Source organism: Geotrypetes seraphini, chromosome 14 (assembly GCF_902459505.1).
Source record: "Geotrypetes seraphini chromosome 14, aGeoSer1.1, whole genome shotgun sequence".
Lineage (NCBI taxonomy): Eukaryota > Metazoa > Chordata > Amphibia > Gymnophiona > Dermophiidae > Geotrypetes > Geotrypetes seraphini.
Genome location: NC_047097.1, coordinates 36,720,830 through 36,744,856, shown reverse-complemented (window position 1 = coordinate 36,744,856; position 24,027 = coordinate 36,720,830). Strand labels below are relative to the sequence as shown.

General features: G+C 43.1%; 1 protein-coding gene across 3 annotated transcripts in view; it reads right to left on the bottom strand.

Annotated features, from left to right (window-relative positions):
* Positions 1–24,027, bottom strand: part of BNIP2 (BCL2 interacting protein 2) — a 119,503-nt gene that overhangs the window by 61,668 nt on the left and 33,808 nt on the right. For all 3 annotated transcript variants that reach the window (XM_033920298.1, XM_033920299.1, XM_033920296.1), the window contains exon 5: positions 4,141–4,317. In XM_033920298.1, the coding sequence (XP_033776189.1) occupies positions 4,141–4,317 (177 nt within the window). The remainder of the gene's footprint in view (positions 1–4,140; positions 4,318–24,027) is intronic.

Here is a 24,027-nt window from a genome sequence, read left to right as displayed (position 1 = left end):
ATGTGTCGTGAGCAAGGAGCCGTCGCTTGGGACCACTGGGTAGCAAGGGTCCATTGAGGAGTGCACAGGTGAAGACGTGCTAAAGGTGTTACATGAACTGTGGAAGCCATGTGACCTAAGAGTATCATCATTTGTTTGGCAGATATGGAACTTTGAAGAAGTACCTGCTGACAGAGAAATTGGATAGTCAGAAGACGGTTGGCCGGTAGAAATGCTCTCATGAGGACTGTGTCTAGCACTGCTCCAATGAATTGAAGTCTCTGAGTGGGGATGAGATGAGATTTGGGAAGATTGATCTCGAACCCCAGAAGTTGTAGAAACTTTGGTTGGTTTGGTTGGTGGCCAGGAGCACTGTCTGAGATGAATCGGCTTTGATTAACCAATCGTCCAAGTAAGGAAAGACCTGAAGGTGGTGAGATCGTAGAAAGGCAGCCACCACAATCAGACATTTGGTGAACACTCTTGGAGAGGAGGCAAGACCAAAGGGTAGTACCTTGTATTGGTAATGACAGCGGTTGATCATGAAGCGGAGGTACTGTCTGGAGGTCAGATTGACCGGTATGTGAGTGTATGCCTCTTTGAGATCGAGGGAGCATAGCCATTCGTTTTGATTGATAAGAGGGTAAAGCGTGGCTAAAGATAGCATCTTGAATTTCTCTTTGACCAAGCATTTGTTGAGATCGCGAAGATCTAGAATCGGTCTGAGGTCTCCTGTCTTTTTGGGGACCAGAAAGTAACGGGAGTAGAATCCCTGTCCTTTTTGATCTGGAGGAACTTCCTCTATAGCGTTCAGAAGGAGGAGGGATTGAACCTCCTGAAGAAGGAGGGAAGACTGAGGAGAGTTCAAAGCAGACTCTTTTGGTAGATTTGGGACCGGGAGGTTCTGAAAGTTGAGAGAGTAGCCGTGGTGGATGATGTTGAGGACCCATTGGTCCGAAGTGATAACTTCCCACCGGCTGAGGAAAAAAGAAAGACGACCTCCTATAGGTTGAGGTTGCAGGGAAGATGGTTGGACGCTGGCTATGCCCTGGAGAAGTAAGTCAAAAGGGCTGCGTGGATTTCTGTTGAGGAGGCGGCTTGGCAGGCTGTTGCTGTTGTGGTCTAGGTGTCTGCCGTTGCTGCTGACGCTGCCTTCTAGGTTGTTGTGGGGCTGACTGCAGAGGACGAGCCACATAACGGCGTTGGTAAGCCGATTGTTGTCTGTTGAACTTACCACAGAAGGGTAAGTGTCTAAACATGCTCCCTCCCTCCCTCTATGAGCCTTTGTCCCAAGTTTGTGCCCCTCCCATGTCCCAACACGTTCTCTCCTTTATCCTAAGTTCATGCCCCCTTTCTCTCTCTTCCTTGGCCCAATGCGTTTGTGAATGCACTTGCTCCCTCTCTTCATCATTTCTGTGGCTACTTTTGTGCCCCTCTCCTATGAGACTGTACCAGAGACGTCCAGGTCGGCCGCCTCTTTCCTGCCTTCCAGCCACACTTACTCCTTGGCAGGGCCGCAGTTCCTGCATGCTGCTGACCCAGAAGCCTTTCCTCTGACGTTAGCTCTGACATCAGAGGGAAGGCTTCCAGGTCAGTTTGGGAGGCATGCTGGGAGCGCTGCACGCTGCTCTGTGGAGGGGTCGAGTGCAGCTGCAGGGCAGGAAAAGGAGACGTACTACTGAGGTAGCATTCAAGCTCCTTGAGATACCTTGAGCCCCTTGGGATTCCCATCGTCCATGTTCCTGCTGTCTGGAAGGGCTTAGGACGACGATCTGTCACACTGGCCATAAAATCGTCCAATCTCTTACCAGAGCCTTTAAAAGGAAACCTGCTCAAAGTGGCTTTGGAAGCCAACTCTCCCACTCATTGCCTGATCCAAAGCATTCTATGGGTGGAGATAGAATAAGAAAAACTTGCTCATGGCCCTGAATATGTCATATAGAGAATCTGCTAACAACCAGGTTAAGTGTCATCTGTCACAGAAATCCAACATAATCTAGTTTGGCAGGCGTGTGCAACGAAGGAAGCTGCTGCTGCTGCTGTCTTTAGACATTGCCTCAAAGTACCTTTTGAGGACTACATCTATCCTGCATTCCTGCATATCTTAATCACTCTACCTTCACTAAATAGAGAAGTACATTTGGTAACTTGAGCTACAATTGAATCCACCTTAAGCAGCACAAACAACTGTTGAAACTCAGAAGCCATTGGTTACAGCTTTGTCATGGTCCAGGCAACCCGCAAGGGGCCCACCGGGGCCTCCCAATGCTCTGTGAGCAGCATTATAATGTCTGGATGTGAAGGAGAAAATGTGGTCTGAGTCTTAGAGCCATTCATACCAGAACACTGTGCAGCTGAAGTCTGCGGGGGTTCTAGCCTTAATTCCCACAGCAAAATTAATAAACTCTAGTAAAGTTACCTGCTTAAAAAAAGAAAAAAGTGGCATACCGTCAGGTCTTTTCTCTAGTCAAGGCCTCTTGACTACTGGTCTCTGCCTGAGACCCTGAATCTTCCAAGATTGAAGATACACTCTGGAGCAGTGAGGAATTGACTCCAACTCCAACCCTCCCCCCCCCTCCTCAGTCTTCTCAGTCCATCTGTGACTGAACCTCTGGGTCTCATCCATGGCCCTTCTTTGAGGAAAATGTGCTCTGTGAGGGTAAACCCCCCTGCGCAACCACTGGCATGGCCCCAGCAAGTGTAGATAGACCCCCAACAAATCAAAAAGGCTTTACAAAACAGACTCACCAAATCAGGGGTAAAGTCCTGAACAGGATGCCCTAAGGACCCCTGCAGGGACTCACCTTGTCCACACATCTGCGCTTCGTCATGTCACGATCCAAGGGCTGTAGGAGAGATTTATTCCCTTAATCACAAGCCACCTGGAACTGCCCAGGCTCTAGAACAGTGGTTTCCAAACCCTGTCCTGGGGGACCCCCAGCCAGTCGGGTTTTCAAGATATCCCTAATGAATATGCATGAGAGAGATTTGCATATAATGGAAGTGACAGGTATGCAAATCTCTCTCATGTATATTCATTAGGGATATCTTGAAAACCCGACTGGCTGGGGGTCCCCCAGGACAGGGTTTGGGAACCACTGCTCTAGAGGGACTAAGTCCGTCACTCCTGCCCCCCCTCCCTCACATTCCCCATGACACAGACATTCCTCAGCAGGCCATTCAGTGCAAATCTGCCATGAATCAGGGGTAAAAGAGCCTGGAGGAGTTCATCTCAGTTGTCTAAATTAAAGTGTTTTGATCTTTCCATAGACTATAATAGCCTGTAGTCACTGTTCTGTGCTAGTGCTTTGCCTGCTTCAACTAACACTGCAGCTAGATAATGGAGAAGACTTTTGCCTCAGATAAGCATGTAGAAGGGTCCAAATGCTGCAATCTTTCAAGTTGCCAGTCAGACCGAAGCCAGACTGAGACCTCAGAATCCCACAGCTCCATACATGTCGTCAGTGAGTAAGGAAACAGCTGGCACCTACTAAAGCCCACTGGACAGCCATGGAGCTAAACAACCTGTGCTCAAGCTCCAGAATGACCAGGAACGAGCCTCGATACTAAGGGAACGGTCCCCAAGCTCCACAGATGTAAACACAGGCTGGCTAAATAGGCTCCTTGTAAAAGGGCTGCCCTGATAGCGACAGACTTCTGCTCAGAGAGTTTGTGTCTCCACCAGGTATAGTTGCCCCAGGGCTACTGGGGATCTCTTGAGCACTGAAAAGCCTCCAAATCCGGATATGAACCTGAAAATAAAGTACACTCAGCAGAGCAGAAAGACATCTTCCAACTTGTGGGTAGAAGAAAAAACTAAGGAGCTACAGCACAGTTCAGTGAGGAAGGAGGTGGAGCTGGAAAAGGTAGACTATGTCTTCTACATAACTTGCAGTTAGAGGAGAATAACCTACTGGTCAAGACCGATGTACCTTTTGCACCAGAAATATCTGTTATATTGTGGTATGATTATGTCAGTAATAAAATACAACACAAATTTAACAGCATTTCTATACAGATGGAATGTTTGACACCACTTTGAAACAGCAAGTAAATATCCAAATAAACCATTTTATCATATGGCATTCTTACACTGAGGGGAGGGGAAGGGTTATTAGAAGACCACCACAAACATAAATCTACCTATGAATGCAACTTTACCTCCATGACTTATAACTTTTTTATAAGGTTCTATTGCCTTCATATCCACCCTATGATCTTGTTCTCCAATCCTGAACATGCGCCAGCGTCTGCCATCTTCCTTCTCCTCAGAAGCAGTATATTCTGGAATAGACCCTTTTCTGTGGATTTCAGTAGTTTTTGGTTTTGGAAGATCATCTGTTTAAAAAGAAATGATGTTACATGTCCCTCTGTTTATTGGTTTTGAAACAATTTGCATGAACCATGTCACTGTTTGGATACTGAACTGACAAGCATGCAAAGTGAGATTTTACCACCACCTCTCACCTCAATCAACATTTGCAGATCTCAGTGCTATGAAATCAGAATCTCCATGAGAACCCCCCCCCCAAAAAAAAAAAAAAAAATACTAGAAGACACACAACAGATGAGATGCAGTGGAACATCATATATTCATACAGAGCAAATTTATTAAAAACACCTGATTTGAAGCTCAGCAGTTTGCCATGTGGAAAGGCCTGGGCTCGATTTCTTGCTCAGGTCATCCAGAGTTGTGGATGCCTTGGAGGCAGATTTCAATTTGCATGTATGTTACTCTTGGGTTCTATACTAAAGGACATACAAGAAAATTAAACTGTAATGTTTATAAGAATGTGTTGTGGTATAAATGAGAATATTTGAAATAAAAATGGAGCTTAAACTGATATTTCTATACTTTGGGTTTATTACAATAGTGCATCTTAAAAGAGACACTGGGAAGGGAAATAAATCAGGAAGGAAGGGAGGACCAGAACCTAATTCTAATTAAACTGGACATGCAAAGGAAAAGAAAAATACCTAACTCAAAAAATCCCTTATTTTGCCACAAATAAGACATGTCCCCAAATGTACAGAGAAAAGTAGCACACTAGGCCATAGTTTAATAGATCCCAAGTGATATATAGTACTGTGAAAACACAGCCTCTCTCAAAATGAAAGGAAATCAAGCTGCTTAGGTATGAAAGTGGTAATTTTCATAAAAAGGGAGCCCACATGTGCCTATAAAGGCAAGCACTCTGAATCAGTACCAGTAGTTACCAAATCCTCACAAAGTAAGTTTACACTCACTTTCAAGGTATAAATGTTTGTGGACTGCTCTTATCCATCCAGCTTGTAAAAACGGTGTATTTTGTGTGTCATTTTGTGCATACAACACCCCCATCCCCCCACAATTTTTAAATCACCTCAAAAGTGATTTAAAGGCAGAAAATGTTTGAAGGGATACTGTTTTTAATAAAACATCTAATCACTTATATTTTGGAGATGAAGTTTTGAACTACCTTATCAATTAGGAAAAAGACAAATAACAAAAGGTAAAATTTATCACCACCAGTATGAGGGGTGATGCTTGCTGGAAACCTTCTGTATTGTTATTTGCTTGAGCAGTATCATACCCAGTTATAAATCAGAATCCAACAGAACTTCAGAAGAACTAATTACATTAATGATTCCGCCATTCCGCCATTACATTGCGGTTCAAGGCGGATTACATAGGAAGTAATCTGGACATTTCCAGAGGAATTATTGAGTAGAGCAGGTTCCTTCCTGTGGTGATTAGTTTGTTTTCAAGGATTTCTTGAATAGCAGGGTTTTTATTTCTTTTCTGAAAGCTTTGTAGTCTGGGGTTGTGATCAGTAAATTGGAGAGTTGGTGGTCTAGTTTTGCCGCCTGTTTGGCTAGTAGGCTATCGTACAGTTTTTTTCGTTTGATGTATCTGATTGGAGGGTGCGTGAATGGTGTGTGGATTCTCCTGTGTCTGGTTGTGGTAGTTTGGATTAGGCGGTTGTTCAAGTAGGCTGGGCTGTCTCCATTTATGGTTTTAAATAGTAGACAGTAGAATTTGAATAGTATTCTTGCTTGTATTGGGAGCCGCTGCTGGGTCAGACTAGTGGTTCATCGTGCCCAGCAGTCCGCTCACGCGGCGGCCCTCTGGTTAAAGACCAGCACTCTAACAGACTAGCCCTACCTGCGTACGTTCTGGTTCAGCAGGAACTTGCCTAACTTTGTCTTGAATCCCTGGAGGGTGTTTTCCCTCTCTGGGTGAAGGAGAACTGTGGTAGAAAACTGGAACGCTTTTCCGGAGTCTGTCATAGGGGAGAATACCCTCCAGGGATTCAAGACAAAGTTAGACAAGTTCCTGCTAAACCAGAACATACGCAGGTACGGCTAGTCTGTTAGGGCGCTGGTCTTTGACCAGAGGGCCGCTGCGTGAGTGGCCTGCTGGGCACGATGGACCACTGGTCTGACCCAGCAGTGGCAATTCTTATGTTCTTATGATCGTGTTTCCTCAGTAAATAGATAAGTCTCAGTGCTGTGTTTTGTACTGTTTGAAGTTGCTTTATCATGGTTGTGGGACAGGGGAGATAGAGGATGTTACAGTAGTCTAGAACAGTGTTTTTCAACCTTTTTACACCTATGGACCGGCAGAAATAAAAGAATTATTCTGTGGACTGGCATCGGTCCGTGGACCGGCGGTTGAAGAACACTGGGCTAAGTCATGGGCCAGACCCCGCCCATCTCTACCCAATCTCCACCCCAGACCCCGCCCCCATAATAGTACTAATTGCACCTTGCACATCCCATGCCTCATCTGGAAGCCTTCCCTCTGACGTTGGAACGTCAGAGAGAAGGCTTCTGGTTCAGGCGCAGGACGCATAGGAGCCACTGCCCATGGCTTTGTGCACTGAATCAGTTAGGAAGAGGGAACTGGCTCGAAGATAACGACGCATCGATCGCACTGTGGACCGGCGGTTGAAGAACACTGTTTTGGGCCTGATGCACGTGCTGGCCTTGTGGACCGGCAGGAAATTTCTGTGGACCGGCACTGGTCCATGGACCAGTGGTTGAAGAACACTGATCTAGAAGACCTAGTACTAGAGACTGGAAAATGAGCTGGAATTGTTTTCTGTTGAAGAATTTCCGAACTTGCCTTAGGTTTCTCATGACCATGAATGATTTCTGTATTGTTTTGTTGATTTGTGGTTGCATGGTACAGCATCTGTCTATCATCATTCCCAGAAGTTTTAGAGTAAGTTGAATGGGGTAAGTGATTGAGTTTATAACTAAGTTTGTTATGATTGGGGTTTTATGATTTTCGAGGAGTATGAATTTTGTTTTGTCTGAGTTCAGCTTCAGTTTGTGATCCATGTTGCTACTGTTTCTAGTGTTCTGTGTAGTGTGTCTGTCATTGTGGGTGTTGGTTGATCAAAAGGAAGGAGAATGGTGATGTCGTCTGCATAGCTATAGGAAGTTAAGCCTAATTTATCTAGGCAGGTGCCTAGGAATGCAATGTAGAGATTGAAGAGTATAGGGGATAAAGGGGATCCTTGGATACGCCGCAGGGGTTGGACCATGGTTCTGATTTTTCTTTGTTTGTCTTTACTCTGTAAGTCCTGGATTGTAGGAATCCTTGAAACCATGTGTGTACTTTATCTGTGATTCCTATTGTATCTAATATTTGTAGTAGGATGTCATGGCCCACCAAATCAAATGCTGCGGAGAGGTCTAGTTGTATAATCAGCATTTTTTTGCCTGTGCTGAGGTAGTGTCTAGGAGGGAACCTAGTAGTGTCTCTGTGCTATAATTGGTTCTGAAACCAGATTGTGTAGGGTGCAGTAAGCTGTGATTTTCTAGGTAGTTGGTGAGGAGTATTGCTACAAGGCCTTCCATTAGCTTGACAAAGAGAGGTATTGAGGCAATGGGTCTGTAGTTGGATGGTTGATCTGTCGCTCCTTTACGTTTTTTTTAGGATCGGGGTGACAATGATTTCGCTGAGGTCTTGTGGAAAAAGGCCGTCTGTGAGCATGGTTGTATCCATTGTAAGAGGAGAGAACGGAATTTGGGACTGGAGGTTTTTAACAGGTATGGTGGGCAATGGTTGAGGTCACAGGCAGCGAGGCTGTATTTTTTATATAGTTCAGATTTATCATGCTCTTCAAATTAAAAATGAGTCAAGCTCTCCTCAATTCCTAATGGTAACTGAACAGTGGAAAGGATAAGTATGAGCCTCTTCTGCATGTCAAGGCCTGCAGCTCTAAGACTTTCCCAGCACAACAAATGGCCACAAAGAAAACCACTTTTATTGTAAGATCCATCAAACTGACATGCTTTTCAGCAGTTTGAAGGGTGGGATCAAGTTAAGTCCCATCTAGGTACCACCATCTTCTTTGGGATGGACAATAAGATCAGGATTATTATAAATGCCTTTATCACCCATGGTGCACCTCACCTTGAGTATTGCATTCAATTCTGGTCAAAATACCTCAAAAAAGATATGGCGAAATTAGCAAAGATTCAAAGAAGAGCAACCAAAATGATAAAAATGATAGAATTCCTGTCATATGAGAACAGGCTAAAGGGTTTATGTCTCTTCAGCTGGAAAGAGATGGCTGAGAGGAGATGTGACCGAGGTCTACAAAATACTTAGTGGTGTAGCACTAAGGGACATTCAAATGAAGTTACAGGGAAATTCTTCTAAAACCAATAGGAAGAAATATTTTTCACTCAAAGAACAGTTAAGCTCTGAAACTCACTGCCAGAGGACATGGTAACAGCAGTTAACATAGCTGGGTTTAAAAAAAGTTTGGACAAGTTCCTGGAGGAAAAGTTCATAGTCTGCTTTTGAGGAGGATATAGGAGAAGACACTGTTTGCCCTGAGATCGGTAGCATGGAATGTTACTACTATTTGGGTTTCTGCCAGGTACTTGTGATCTAGATTGGCCACAGGATACTGGGCTAGATGGATCATTGGTTTAACCCAGTGTGGCTCTTCTAAATATGCTTTAAATCCCTCAGGAAATGCACATCACTGAGCTGTAAAGAAGGAGGATCTTTGGAACTTCCTCTTGAAACATGAAAATGCTGCCACCTAGACCTTCAAAAAGTTAAGGACTAGATCCTACTCCAAGCCATGGTACAAAAAGACCAAAAGGGGAGAAAGCTGGGTCTGCCAAGGACAGAGCTGTCTGCCTGCGCACCAATGCTCATATAGCCGCCATTATTATAAATAGGACAGACCTAACATACATTCGTCTATTAAAAAAAATTTAGAAGAAAAATAAAATCTGCCATTGTATTGCATTTTCCTTCTCCATCAAAATACCTTTCTACCCTTCAAGGAGTGCTGAATATTCCTTGTTCCTTAGGACAGAGCCTTTCAAGGGCCAACTGTAACTAAGAAGAGAGCCTCAAGGTTCCCCATCCCTTTAGAAGAAGCAGCAATAGCTACCAGAAGACAATGTAAGTCCACATACCCCAGCCATCTTGGTTATTCCAGAACCACCAGTACCAACAAAAAAGGTGTCTGTCTGCCCTCTGGAGAACCCTGCTGATCAGTACTATATAGGAAAGACATAAAAGGGCTCGAATTGACTACAGCTATACCAAAACAATTTTCAACACTCAGCCTTCTCTTCTGTGACCTAAAGTACCTGAACTTCATGTTACCCTATGAAGCCATCAGACTGCAACACAAGACTCATCCAGCGTGCCAACAGCTGAAAGTTTTCTAGGCTCAACTCCCATTTCCTCAGGCCCAGAGAATTGCAGCTGAGAAACTGCCTATATATTCTCTACACCTGTTATGTAGGCTACTGGCTGTGCTAACTGATCACACACTCCACAAAGTAGCGAATGCTATCCATGTCAAGCACTGCTTGCTGCACTCCTGACTCTTCCTTGCTTGTATAGTGTGGTGGTATTATACAACATCACCCACACCACTGTGCCCATCAGCAGGAGCAAATGGTCAAATTTGTTGATGTGCCACCCTGCATCCTCCTGGGGTCACCTGCCCTGAGCTACCATGCCCTTGTAGTGGACCTCCCAGGTAGGCTGGTAGCCATGGTGATCATAATCCACACAGCATGATCTATAGAGAATGACATGGGGACAAATTTTTCCCCATCCCCACAGAAACTAAATTTCCCAGTTCCCGTGAGTTTTGTTGCTGTCCCTGTCCCATTCCTGTAAGCTCTGTAAGTTAGTTATCAAAGGCATCTTTAAAGAGAAATGTTTTTAAATTACTTTTGAATTTTCCCAGATCCTGTTCTTCCCTTAAATAAATTGGAAGGGCGTTCCAAGTCTGTGGTGCGGTAACCGAAAAAATAAATTGCCGTCTTGTATTAATAACCTTAAGAGACGGAATAGTTAGTAAATTCTGTTCATTGGATCTCAAAGTTCTATTTAGAGAATATGGAATTAATAATGTCCTCTCCTCTGCACTGTAAATGTCCTTTTGTAACCCGCTCTGAGCTGCTGGGAGGACAGGATAGAAATATAAATAAATAAATGACATTTCGGAAGCCTGAAATCCTAGGTGTTAGGGGTCTAAGTCAGGATTGTTGAACCCTGACTGTCCAACAAAAAGCTGCACATCAAAAATAGTTCTTAATTCTATGGAAAAACTAAGAAAAGAATGTAGAACTGAGATAGGATAAGAAAAACATGTGAGTTCATCCAAACACTACCTTATAAAAATGTATGATTTGAAAAAAATTTTTAATGAAAGAAGCTGAAAAATGTACAACTGTGAGGATTTTACTTTGCTTGCAAACTAAGGGATCCTTTTACTAAAGCTTAGCACACGCTAATGGAATTAACACATGCTAAATGCTAAGATGACCACAGGTATAAAATGGACTTAGCAGTTAGTGCGCACACTAAGATTTACTAAAACAGCCCCTGAGTAACCCTGATATAAATAAAATTAGTGTCAAACAATTGTTATATTAAACCCCTTCCTCTAAATCAGGGTATTCACTTATGACATTGGTTTATTATGTTACTGTTTGTGTATACGAAAACAGGAAAAAAAAAAATCACCAAGGACTTAAGTTATTCTTTTGCTTTTAAATTAACCGAATTCTGGAATGCTTTACCGCTTACATCAAGAAGTTTAGGTTCTTTTGCTTTATTCCGGAAAGTTCTAAAAACTTTTTTGTTAGCTAAACATTTTGGAAATTAACTATTTCAGTCTACTTTTTCTTGTCAAATTTATATATTATGTTTTACATTATTGTAAACTGAGTCGAGCTCCTCTTGGTTGATGACTCGGTTTATAAAACTAGGGGCTCATTTCATTAAGGTGCACCAGTGTTTTTAGCGCACGCTAACCCCCGTGCTATGCAGAAAATACTAACACCAGCTCTATGGAGGTGTTAGCGTGTAGCGTGTGCGGCAATGTAGCGCATGCTAAAACCACTAGAACAGCTTAGTAAAAGGAGCCCTAAGTTTTAGTTTAGTTTAAGGACTTATAAACCCAGAGGTTTGGGGGAAAAAATTATCACAAATTCAATAAACTTGTGGAACATCCTGAAGAAAGGCAGGGGCTAGAAATGGTCCAATCTGTTTTGGCCTTAATAGAGACTGCTAAATTTAATCATTGAAATGTCAAGGTTTGCAAAGTTTCTGCCATGTTGAAATGACCCTGAAAATATATCTTTGTATCAGACATTCCACAATGTCTCCAGTGACGACGAGTGAGACAGATTTACAAATGAGATGTTTTATGGGCAAGGGGGAAAATAGCCATGCATTTGAAGACTGGAAATAGACCTCATAAGACTGGATGGAGATACAGAAAAATAAGCCAAGTCCAATACACAGGCATCACTACAAAAATTACCTCAGGAGTATCTGAAAAATGAGTTGCCATATCTTGTACATTTTTAATTCTTTGAGGCATCGGAACAGTATTTTCAAATTTGGTTTAAAAATACAACCAGTTATTTTTCTAAAGGTATGAATGTCAAGATCATTCTGAGGTGTCACACAGAAGTCAAAGTGGATAATGACTGAGTGATCTGAACATAGGCTTAATTAGAGTTATGTATGAAACAGACATGCAGATAAAAGTTATTCAGAAAGGATCAATGTGTACAAGCCAAATCATGAGGTAGAAAAATTATAAAGAAAAAAGCAATCTGCAGAGATTGTTTCTTCCACAGCAAGATTGTGTTTTCCTTTTTTTTTTTTTTGCTTATATTTACATTTTCAAGATAGATGGTTGTAGTATTGTTCTTACCACAAGTTGGGGGGGAAAAGAGACCTACTGTATGTTACTTGTCTGTTTCCAAGATAAAGTTGTTAAGGAAAGCTATCCTTCCAGGCAAATGAAGACAGCAGCATTTCAAAATAAGAAAAAGACAGAAAAGCCTTTATGGTTACTTTTACCACGAGTTGGTGCTATCAAGAGGAAATGTTTGTGAACAAACCAGGCATAAAGAGAAACAGAAAGTTTAAGACAACAAAATCTTCTTACCTGCATATTGCCCCTTTTTGTCCCGCCTAACAATATGTTTGTCAATGTTAACAGTAATACAACTATATGTTGATGCAGTTTGCTATGGTATGGTTCCCCAGGTAAGCTCCTATTGTAGGGATTGGATTACAGATCTTCAATAGGCCTCAGTGCAACATCTAGCAAAGGATGTGATTTCTTCAGGGAAAAAAATGATCACATTTCCAGACAGACACAATTTGAAAACCAAGGTGCAAGACTTTGTGCAAAATTCTGAAGAGGGTCCAAAGAAGCAACATCACTTTTAAAGGACCCTTCCCCTCCCTCTCCCCTGGGACACTTCCAGTCCCTAACCTCTAAGTGAGCAAATTCCCCTCAAGACTTGTGGATCAAATCCTGCTGTAATTTGAGATTCTCAGGGGAAAAATAATCCACACCCTTCTGGGCTAAATGAATAGGCATGTTTAAAACATAAAAACCATTTCAAAACCTAGCATCAACCCTAAAGGATGTTTGCTTACTCTACCATTTGCTTACATCCTTAGCTAGACATTCTACAAAGGCCTGATGAAGATCTCCCACCCAGCCTCATAACGAAAAAGGGCTTTCACCCTTGTTCACCAACAGCCAATGAGCCTGGAGCAAGTTACAACTATGCTACAGACTGTTTTACTAGAAGTAGACTAGTGGTTACAGCTCCTTGTAATGGTGAGCAAGTCTCTAAACCCTCCATTGTTTCAAGTACAAAAATTATGAGCCCTCTGGGGCAAGGAAATACCTCTACCTACTGTACCTGAATATCTCACCTTAAGCTTCTACTAAAAAAGGTGCAAACTAAATGCGAATAATGAACAAAAAAAAAATGCAAATGCATACTTCTAAAACATTAAATTATGTTTACGGATATAGATATGTACACACAAAGAAGAGCTTGTCTGCAAAGTTTCAGCACTCTTAGGACTCCTTTTACTACAGTGCGGTAGCGTTTTTAGCGTGCGCTACATTGCCGCGCACGCTAAGCCTTTGCTGAGCGCCAAAAACTAACGCCAGCTCAATGGTGGCGTTAGCATCTAGCGCGTGCAGCAATTTAACATGCGCTAAAGCTGCTAGCGCAGCCTAGTAAAAGGAGCCCTTAGTCAAATGGTGTTTCACTGAATCCTCAACATGTAGAGGTGTGTTCAATTTAACTACAACCTTTTTTGGTATTATTTAATCTAAAAGTTACTACTTTGCTAGATTTATTTATTTATTTTAACAATTTATATATCGTTTAAAACTAAACGGTTTACAAAATTTATATACGCAGTATTTAAAATGAACACATAATAAAAACAAATGCATAGTTAAAAAAAAACATATAATAAAATAAACATAAAAACAATCTTCGAGGGGATACCATAATGTGGATAAAAAGATCATGGATAATTCAAAAAAATATATACTGTATTTTTCGCTCCATAAGATGCACTTTTTTCCCCCAAAAAATTGGTGGAAATAAGGGTGCGTCTTATGGAGTGAATACCCCCCCCCTCCAGTTAATTTTAATTTTGGTGCCCTCCCTCGCTGGACACGGCTGCCCCTCTAGCAACACAGCAGCGCACAAGGCTGCCTGCCTGGTCGGCTAACGCCGCTGCCTCCTCTTCCCTTCTATAGCAGTAGAACGGCGCACAAGGCTGCCTGCCTAGTCCCACGCCACTTCCATTCTCATGGGAAGTGGCGCAGGACCAGGCAGATAGCCTTGTGCACTGCTCTGCTGCTACAGAAGGGAAGAGGAGGCAGCCATGTCAGCTGATTAGGCAGGCAACCTTGCGCGCCACTCTGCCGCTGGAGAGGCAGCTGGAGACAGCGAGTCCTGCTTCCCATACGAGCAGCAGCTTCCCCGCGGGCCGGGATCAAGTAGCAGCCATCGGAACCAGAAGCCACTGGGAATCCTGGCATGGTGGCACAGCCCTGAAGAGAGCGAGCGATAACAGCAATAGCAGCAGCGGTGGCTGGTTCCAGCCTCCTGCTCTCCTCCCCTCATGGCAGCGCTGGGCGGCACATTGGGGCCTCATCTGTCTCCACCGCCGCTCCTCTGACTCCCTTTGCGTTCGGGCAGGACATGGAGGAACGAGCCCATCAAGCTGCGCCGGAGGAACTAAAGCTACGGGGGAGAGGTCAGAAGGGGCTACGGGGGGGAGGAGGGGGGCTGCCTGCCTGCCTGCCTTGGGGTGGGGATGAGGAGTACAGGAGGAAGAAAATGGCAATCCCAGCATTAGAACCAGGGCAATCAGGGGAGGGAAAGAGACAGAGCAATCCCAGCATAAGAGATAGAGCAATCCCAGCATAAGAACCAGGGCAACCAGGGGAGGGAAAGAGATAGAGCAAAGAAATGCTGAAAGAGGAGGGAGCATAGAGACAGGGACATTGGAATAATGCTGAAAAGGGGAGGAATAAAGATAGAGATGTGATACTTAATGGAAGGGGAGGAAATGGTACACATGGATAATGAAGAAGAGAAGAAAGATTATGCACTTTGGGGACCCTGCCTGCCTGCTTGCTTGCCTCGGGGTGGGGGGCCCTGCCTGTCACTAGGCCTGCCTGCCCTGTACCCTGTCCCTGCCTACCACTAGACCCACCAGAAGTGGTCAGGGTACAGAGCCTGGCAGGGAAGAGGGACAGGGTGCCCAGCCTGGCAGGGAGAATTTGGTTCAGAATGGGGGTTTTTCTTGTTTCCTCCTCAAAATTGAGGGTGCGTCTTATGGTCAGGTGCATCTTATGGAGCGAAAAATACGGTAATAAAATAAACATAAAAACAATCTTTGAGGGGATACCATAATGTGGATAAAAAGATCATGGATAGTTCATCAACTTTGTCAAGAGTACCTAAAAAAAAGGCATCAACAAATAGTAAATATTTCAAAAGCAAAAGTATGGACTCTCAAATGATTTTTTTTTTTTTTAGATTATACAAAATGTAACAGCTGACCAAAATATTCAAAGCTTAACCTTTTGGGTTGCTATTGTGAAAAGTCTGAGCATCTAAAAGAGGGAAAAGCTATTTTAAAATACGTCTTGAAAATTTAAAGCTAGATGTTTGTTTAAATTAGCCCATCAAGATATCCCTGAAATAGACAATACAGCCCTGATAATTTTACTGTTGAAGCCCAGTAAAACCGACTGTCATCCTGACTCTTACCGCCCTATCTCTTTGCTAAATGTTGACATTAAGATTCTATCCAACGTTTTAGCAGATAGATTGACGGCCTTCCTACCATTGATTTGTCCTGAACAGGTTGGCTTTGTCCATGGGCGGCAGTCTGTGCTTAATGTTCAAAAGGTCCTCATATCTATGTCTTAATTGTATCTCTCGGGATATCCCTTTGCTGTTAGTTGGCCTAGACGCAGAGAAAACGTTTGACCAGGTTAGCTAGTCATATCTCTTTCAAGTATTGGAATATGTGGGCATTATGGGATGGTACTTACAAGCCTTACACACCTTGTATTCTTCTTCAGTTTCTCTTCTAGTCAATGGCACAGTCACGACTTTTTTTTCCCATTTTTACGCTATCTGGAGCTCTATTGAGTACACTTCAGAAAGATCCAGATGTAGCGGGCATCCACTTCCCCTCTGGTGTAGTAAAATCCCTGGCTTTGCCGATGATTTCTTGCTCATTCTTTCTAATGCTCCTTCTTCCTTGTCGCATGCTTTAGGGCAATGGTCTCAAACTCAAACCCTTTGAGGGCCACATTTTGGATTTGTAGGTAATTGGAGGGCCTCAGAAAAAAATAGTTACAGTCTTATTAAAGAAATTACAATTTTGCATGAGGTAAAACTCTTTGTAGTTTATAAATCTTTCCTTTTGGCTAAATCTTAACAATAATATTGTAATTTATAGCTAAAGAGATATATGATCAAGACACTGTTTTATTTTACTTTTGTGATTATGATAAACATACTTAGGGCCTCAAAATAGCACCTGGCGGGCCTCGAGTTTGAGACCACTGCTTTAGGGGTTCTGGATGAGTTTAGTTACTATTTGGGATATCGCTTCAATGCTCACAAATCTGAAGTTTTAGCAATTCCTACCATGCTGCAAACCACTTGGGAGGGGGGCCTTCCCACTTAAATGGGTGGATCATAAGCTTAAATATCATGGAATTTGGTTGTCTGATGATCTTGCCACTTTGCTCTAAGTGGATTTTGACCTCTAATTGCATTCCACGGAGCTTCGCTTGGGTATGTGTGGCACTCCTATCCTCTTTCTTTAGAGGGCCATATCACCCTTTATAATATCATACCGCAATGGCTGTATTATTTTCAAATGTTGCCCCTGACTTGCAATGTTCATTACCATTCTCGGATCCATCGAGCTGTCCAGGGCTTTTTATGGAATGGTAAGCGAGCTCACTTGTCATATGCAAAACTGGCTCTCCCTCGAGATAAGGGAAGGCTAGGGTTGCTAAACTTGCATTTGTTGTCAATAGCGTGTCAATTGCAGCATCTTAATGACTGGTTCAGGGGGACTTCCTATTTTACTTTTACGGAAGTTGGATTGGAAATTCTTGCGCCCCATTCTGTAGGAACCCTGTTACATGCCCCTGAGGCCTTTCTTAAGTCAGTACTGTCACGCTCTATAGTATATCCTCAGCCAGAGCTGCCTGGATGTGAACTTATTTGAACTTATTGCATACTAGCTCCCCATTGCTAACTATTAGGGGCAATCCTCTCTTCAAGCCTGGTGTGGAATCTTCCCAGTTTGCTTCATGGACATCGCATGGACATATATCTTCATCAGGTCTTTACCCACACAGGCCGCTTGCGTACAGTGTGGGTAAAGTGGTACAGTGATATGGACTTACAGCTAATGATACTTTGCCAAATCGTCAACTCAGAAACTACATATGCTTTCTACTAGTGGCAGCCTTAACCTCGACTGTATGGAACGTCCTGAAAGAAGCTCTTTGTTTGGAGGCACAGTCCCCGATCCCACTTTTGGATGAGCTATAGTCTCTATAGTTGTTTGACATTATACCAGCATACAAGCAGTTGCAAGTGTGTAGCTGGGATAGAACAAGCATTTGAACCAGTATGGCAAAGTGGTGTTCATAAAAGAAAGACCTAATCAAACGCAGTCATTTCATTGTAAGGATGTTTTTTTTCCAGAGATTTGTGGAGTGTAGGAAAGAGTGGAGTTCAGGACAACTCCAAGGATTTTGGACGAGTTGTGTACTTTGAGAGTGGTTTCAGATGGCAGGCAGACAGAATTAGGGACTGACTGTTGAGGTGATATGAAACCAAGAGTAAATTTATCTTGGTGTTGTTCAGCTTGAGCATGTTGTTTGCCCAGATAGAAATTTTGCATATTCTGAAATTAATTCTGTGATGTTTTGGGCCGTTGGGTCAACTTGCAACAGTAGGAACATGTCATCAGCGTAGGTTAGGAGTTGTTTCCCATTTGTGAATTTTGATTTCGCCAAGGGTACTCATAAATAGGTTAAATAATATTGGGGAAAGAGGTATGTCACAAACAGAACTTCAGCTTTGAGACAAGGTGTTGTCCTTCCACATGATGTGTTCTCTGTTGGATAGAAATGAGTTAAACCAATCAAGTATTCCTGAACCTAGGGTGGGACAGATAAGCCTGTCTTTAAAACCGAGGACCCAAGCAGAATCCTCTCATGCTGCCACTTCCACCCTGTGAAACTCTGTAAATGTATGGAGAGTGAACCATGTGGCTGCTCTACAATTTCTTCAGGAAGAATTGCCCGTGTCTCCGCCCACAAAGACGCCACACTCCTAGTGGAGTGTGCTCAAGAAAATTGGTGGCTGTTTCCCACAGCCAATGTACGCTGATGAAATAGTCTTACAAATCCATCTGGAAATGGTTACCTTATATGCCAGTTTGCCCAGCCTAGCAGCATTGGTTAAGACAAACAAATGATCTGAAAGACGAAATTCATTGGTTATTTTGAGGTATCAGAGAACAACTCTCCGTACATCTAATAGTTGCAAAATTTTGTCCCTCTTTTTGGAGCCCGTGGTTTGAAAAGCGAACAATCACTTCCTGATCAACATGGAATGACAAAACCACCTTCAGCAGAAACGAACGAACAGTGCAAACAGAAACACCCACCTCTGTAAATCTGAGGAACAGCTCTCTGCATGATAGTGCCTGTATCTTTGACATTCTTCTTGCAGAGACGATGGTTATGAGAAAAATTGTCTTTACCATTAAGATTCAGCAATGACGCCTCCTGCAAAGGCTCAAAAAGCGCCTCAAAACGATGTTAAAGGTTCCACGAGGGAAATGGTTGTGATATAGTAGCAGTAGTAGTCATCTTACTAGAGGCCTTACTCTGAGCACTCCCTTCAAAAATCTGACTGTCAGGATGCAAAGCTTAGGAACCCTTGCCGAACCAGTCTCTGAAACACAAGAGACCTGCCACTTGCACTCTAAGGGATCCAATTCTAGCCCCTTTTCAAGGCCGGCCTGCAGAAATGGCAACACTACTGACACCGGTGCTGTTAAGGATTCCATCTGAGCTTTTGTATACCACTGATGAAAACCACCTCCAGGCCTTAGCATATTTGGCAATGGTGGTAGGCTATTTGGTTCTAAGGAGGGTAAGGCAAGGATCTGGTAAGAAGCCTTTTCGCACTAGGGCTGTGCACTCAAGAGGCATGCTATAAGACCAAGATCCTTTTGTTAACATTCAAAACTCAATCTAGTGACCTACCAGAATTTATTAACAGACTCCTTATTCCATACTCTCCTCTCAGATCCCTACTCTCCTCAAAGAATCTCCTTGCCATTCCTTCTCTGAGGAACATCAACACTATGCATTCTAACATCTTTTCAGTTACTGCCCCTTCTCTCTGGAACTCCACACCAAAGTTATTTAAGAGAAGAAACTACCTTAATTTATTTTAAGTCCAAATTAAAAACTTTCCTGTTCAACAACATATTTGGAGCATAACTGTCCTTTTAAGGACAACTGGATGATCATTTACTTTTTACCCCCCTTCTTTTCGCTCTTTTCTCTCAAGAGTGTAGTTCTGCCCCTTTCACCTTTTTTCCCCCTTCTTTTTGTTCTTTTCTCTCGAGTGTAGTTCTGCCCCTTTCTCCTCCCCCCCACCTGTTTTTCCTTTTTTTAAAAAAATTATTTTCGCTCAAGTATAGTTCTTCCCCTTTCTCCTTTCATCTCCCACCCTTCTATCCATTTTTCCTTTTTTTTCATTCTTTTCTCTCAAGATTGTAGTTCTGCCCCTTTCACCTGTTTTTTCTTTTTTTTCATTCTTTTCCTCTTGTCTCTCAAGAGTTTAGTTCTGCCCCTTCTTTTTTTGTTCTTTTCTCTCAAGACTGTAGTTCTACCCCTTTCTCCTTTTGTATATGTTTGTCCAAATTATTTTGTCCATTGTACAACAAGCCCCCAGTACCGTCTGTATTTATTAATTTTAGTTATATTATATGTATTTTATCTTTTAAATGATGTACACCGCCTAGAAGCCCGATTAGGCTGTCTAACAAATTTTTAATAAACTCTTTATGGAAACTGGACCCTGCAACAGAAGATCTGTATGCACTGGAAGCTTGAGCCCTCTATCTTTTTGCAGATGCACTAGATCCCCGTACATGATCGAAACATTCAAGATAATGAAGAAAATAGACTTAGTGGATAAAGACAGGTTGTTCATTCTCTCCAAGGTACAGAGAATGAGAGGGCACTTTCTGAAGTTAAAAGGGACTAGATTCCATACCAACGTAAGGAAGTTCTTCACCCAGAGTGTGGTGGAGAACTGGAATGCTCTCCCGGAGTCTGTTTTAAGGGAAAACACGCTCCAGGGATTCAAGACAAGGTTGGACAAGTTCCTGCTGAAAGGGAACGAACATAGGTAGGGCTGGTCTCGGTTAGGGCACAGGTCTTCGACCTGGGGGCCGCCACATGAGTGGACTGCTGGGCACAATGGACCACTGGTCTGACCCAGCAGCGGCAATTCTTATGTCTTATGTCTTTTTGCAGACGCACTAGATCCCTGTACCACGTCTACCTTGGCCAGTCTGGAGCAACCAGGATTACCTGCCTGCGATGGTTTTCTATCTGACGGATGGCCCAGCCTAACATGGGCACTGGAGAAACACATGCAGCAGAATTTGCTTTGGCCATGGTTGAACCAGGGCATCCAAATTTATCATTTCCTAGCTCGAACCTTCTGCTGAAAATCTGTCCACCAACTCAATAAGGACACTCACTTATGGGTTGTAAAAGCAAGAAATTTCTTGATCATACATTAGCATTTCAGGCAGCTTCCTACAATAAAGAATTTCGATTGTTGTTGCTTACAGCTTGTTACAGTTACATTTTAGAACCCAGTTGAAAACTTATCTCTTCTCAAAATATTTGGCCAAATAATTCTATTATGTTTCTTTTGTCATTTTTATTTATAATCTTTTGTAAACTGCGTTGAACTTATGGTTATGATGGTTATGCAGTTTAGAAGCACGATGTTATGCTCACTGGATACCCCCATCGTCACAGTATGCAGTCAAATGGCCAATGGGACAGTGATCACTTCCCCAGGTCTAGGGTCTTCCTGCTGAGATAATTGGCCTGCACATTGTCTACTCTCACTAAATGCATCGAATATTGCTTGCAGGTGGAGCTCTGCCCAACTGAATAGCATCTTGGATTCCAGACGAAGGGGAGTGCTTCTCTTTGACTGACATAAGCCACCACAGTGAAATGGTCTGAAAAAACACTAACCACTTTGCCTTCCAGAGGTTTCCAAATGGCCTGTAATTCTAACCAGTTTATGGACTACTTCCACTGTGACAGAGTCCATCTGCCTTGGACCTAGACAATAACCTCCCCAGCAGTAGAGGCTGGCATCTGTGGTCTGAATCACCCAAGACAAAATGTACAGTGGCATACCTTTCTCCAGTGACTCCAGTCGGAACCATCAACACAAGCTCTGTTGAGCTTCACTGTCCATGCCAGCTGCTTCTAGAGTGAAACCACTTGTGGAGACCAGCAGGACAACTACCTCCTGGAGGGGACACATATGAGCCTTCGGCCAAGGAGCCACCTTCACGGTCGCTGACATCGAGCCTAGAACCTGGAGATAACACCAGATCATCAGAGCTAGCGTCATCAAGAAGTCTGAGATCTGTTTTAAGAGCTTCCATTTGTGTGGCTCAGGAAGAAAAACACGGCCTGCCCAGGTATTCCAAATCCTAAACTGGCTCCAAGTGACAATTTTGGAAGTGGACAAGCTAAACCAAACCAGGTCCTGTAGCAGCTGGACCACTTGAGCCACCACCTTCTCTCCTTCCATCTTGGATGGAGCCCTGATCAGCCAACTGTCCAAGATGCACCTGGATTCCCATCTGGACTGCCTCCACCACCATTACCTTGGTGAAGGTACGCGGTGCCGTTGTCAGCCCAAAGGGAAGTGCGGAAAACTGAAGTTCTGCCACAGAACATAGAATTTCAAAACCTAAACTAAACTAAACCTTAAGCTTATATACTGCATCTTCTCTATAAAGATAGAGCTTGGCACGGTTTACAAAAAATTTTAAAGAAAGGAAAATATAATAAGTATTAGTGATTGTATAGAGAGCAGCGAAATTTACATTTTTGAAAATAGTAAAGTTTTCAGATATTTTTGAAATAATTGGAAAGAGCCCAAATTACGAAGCTGGACAGGTGGGAATGACAATCTCCTGAACCAGCCTCTAAACAAACCCCGAAACCCCCAGAAAGGATGATTCACTCTAGGACAGTAAAAGAGTCAGACTACCAGTCATTATCTGACTGATCCTCTGGCTGCTGTTCAAGATTCTCTGCTGGAGAGCATGCACATGGAGAAGCCAAGACCTTAGCGCTTCCTCAACCAAGATAGGAGACCCTAAACAATTTAAATAGGCTTTCTACAGCAAGTAAACAAAATCCAGGGTCAAGCCTACACCAGACGGTCCCAAAGCACCCTTCAGATTCTCACTTTTCCTTTTCCATGCACCTTCGCTTTGATTGGTTTCTTTCTAAAGGCTTGGGAAGGAGGTTATTTTCCCAGACCTAGAAGCCCTCTGTGATCCCCAAGTCTTAGTGACACCGTAGGCAGCAAAGCCTGAGGCTCCTGTCGTCCCCCCCCCCCCAACATGCCCCGCAGCACGTGACGCAAGGCTGCTGTTCAGTTGGCAATCCATCACAAATCTGAAATGATATAGGGGTATCTCCAGCAGAGGAGTACATCGCTAGTGTTTTTAAGGCAAAACAATGAGTTTTGAGGCAGATGGAGGCTTTTTAAGCAAAATCAGACAATCTAAGATGTCATTCCCCCTGATTTTCTCCATAGACCACAACAGGCAATACTCACTGTCTGTCTGTGCTGGTGATAGCCTGCTTCAGTCCTCACAAAAACTGGAAATAAAGACACTGCCTCAATCTTCCAGACCAGGTCTACAAGCTGGGATCTTTGGAATGCCAGTCAAACTAAAGCCCAACCGAGGTCTCAACCCCCACGAATCCACACAGCTGACACCCATTAAGCTCTACTAGACTGATACTAGGGCCAAACAGCCTGTGCTCAACCACCTAATAAATCAGGATGCAAGCTAGCTTGAAAAGGGAATGGACCCCGAGCTCCACAAGTCTCAATGCAGGCTAGCAGGACAGGCACCCAATGAGTTGCCTTGCTAGCTGCATACCTCTTTCACAGAGTCTGCATCTTTTTTGAGGCAAAGCTGCCCCAGGGTCACCGGGGACCCCTTCGGCACCAAAAAGCCTCAAATTTGGAAAAAACAAAAATATAATACAAGTTATTACAGCAGTTCAGAATTAAACAGTCTCAACTCGATGCAAAAGGAAAAACTGAAGGGGGCATTACAGCCACTGGAGAAGGCAGCAGAGCTGAAGAACAAGTTTGTGTATGGGAAATCATCTTCTGTCAGGACTCCCAGACACACTACATCAGAACAAATATTTCACTTTCAAAATCCCTTTTCTCCTGCAAAGCGTTTCAATTGTGCATAGTCAAACTTGTTGATAAATCAAAAAATGTATACACTGCCAAGAGACAGTGCGGTAGGAATTCCTGGGGCATGATTAGACTAACCAAAAGACTGGTCACTTCAAAAGGCAGTCCTAAAATTAGCCAGATCTCTGTAACAATCTGTTATGTTCTAGAGCAGGCTTATCCAGAAACAAGAAGCTACAGAATTTGACAGCAACTTCCAACATATTATATTAGATTCATAATTAATTTATAGAACAGTTTACTCAAGACCCCAGGATATGCAGCTTTTATCTCCACTGCTTCCATTTAAAATGTTATGCTAGTCTTTTTTGTAACTACTATCCCAATGCATTCTAATTAAATCTATAAGATCACACAGATTGGAGTTTTAAAGGCTGCCAAAAATATTAAGCAATAAGCATTTATGTTCCCAAACTCACTTTAGTACAGGGCTGCCTGATCTGTGCTGGTGCCCCACAGCCAGTAAGGTTTTCAAGTTATCTTTAATGCACACCAGCTAAAATTTTCAGTCTCCAATCTTATGCTTGTTTCACCGTGGATATCCTGAAAACTCTGGGGTCAGGATGACCCATGTTTGAGAATCTCAGACCCTAAATCTTCTGAATCCATCAT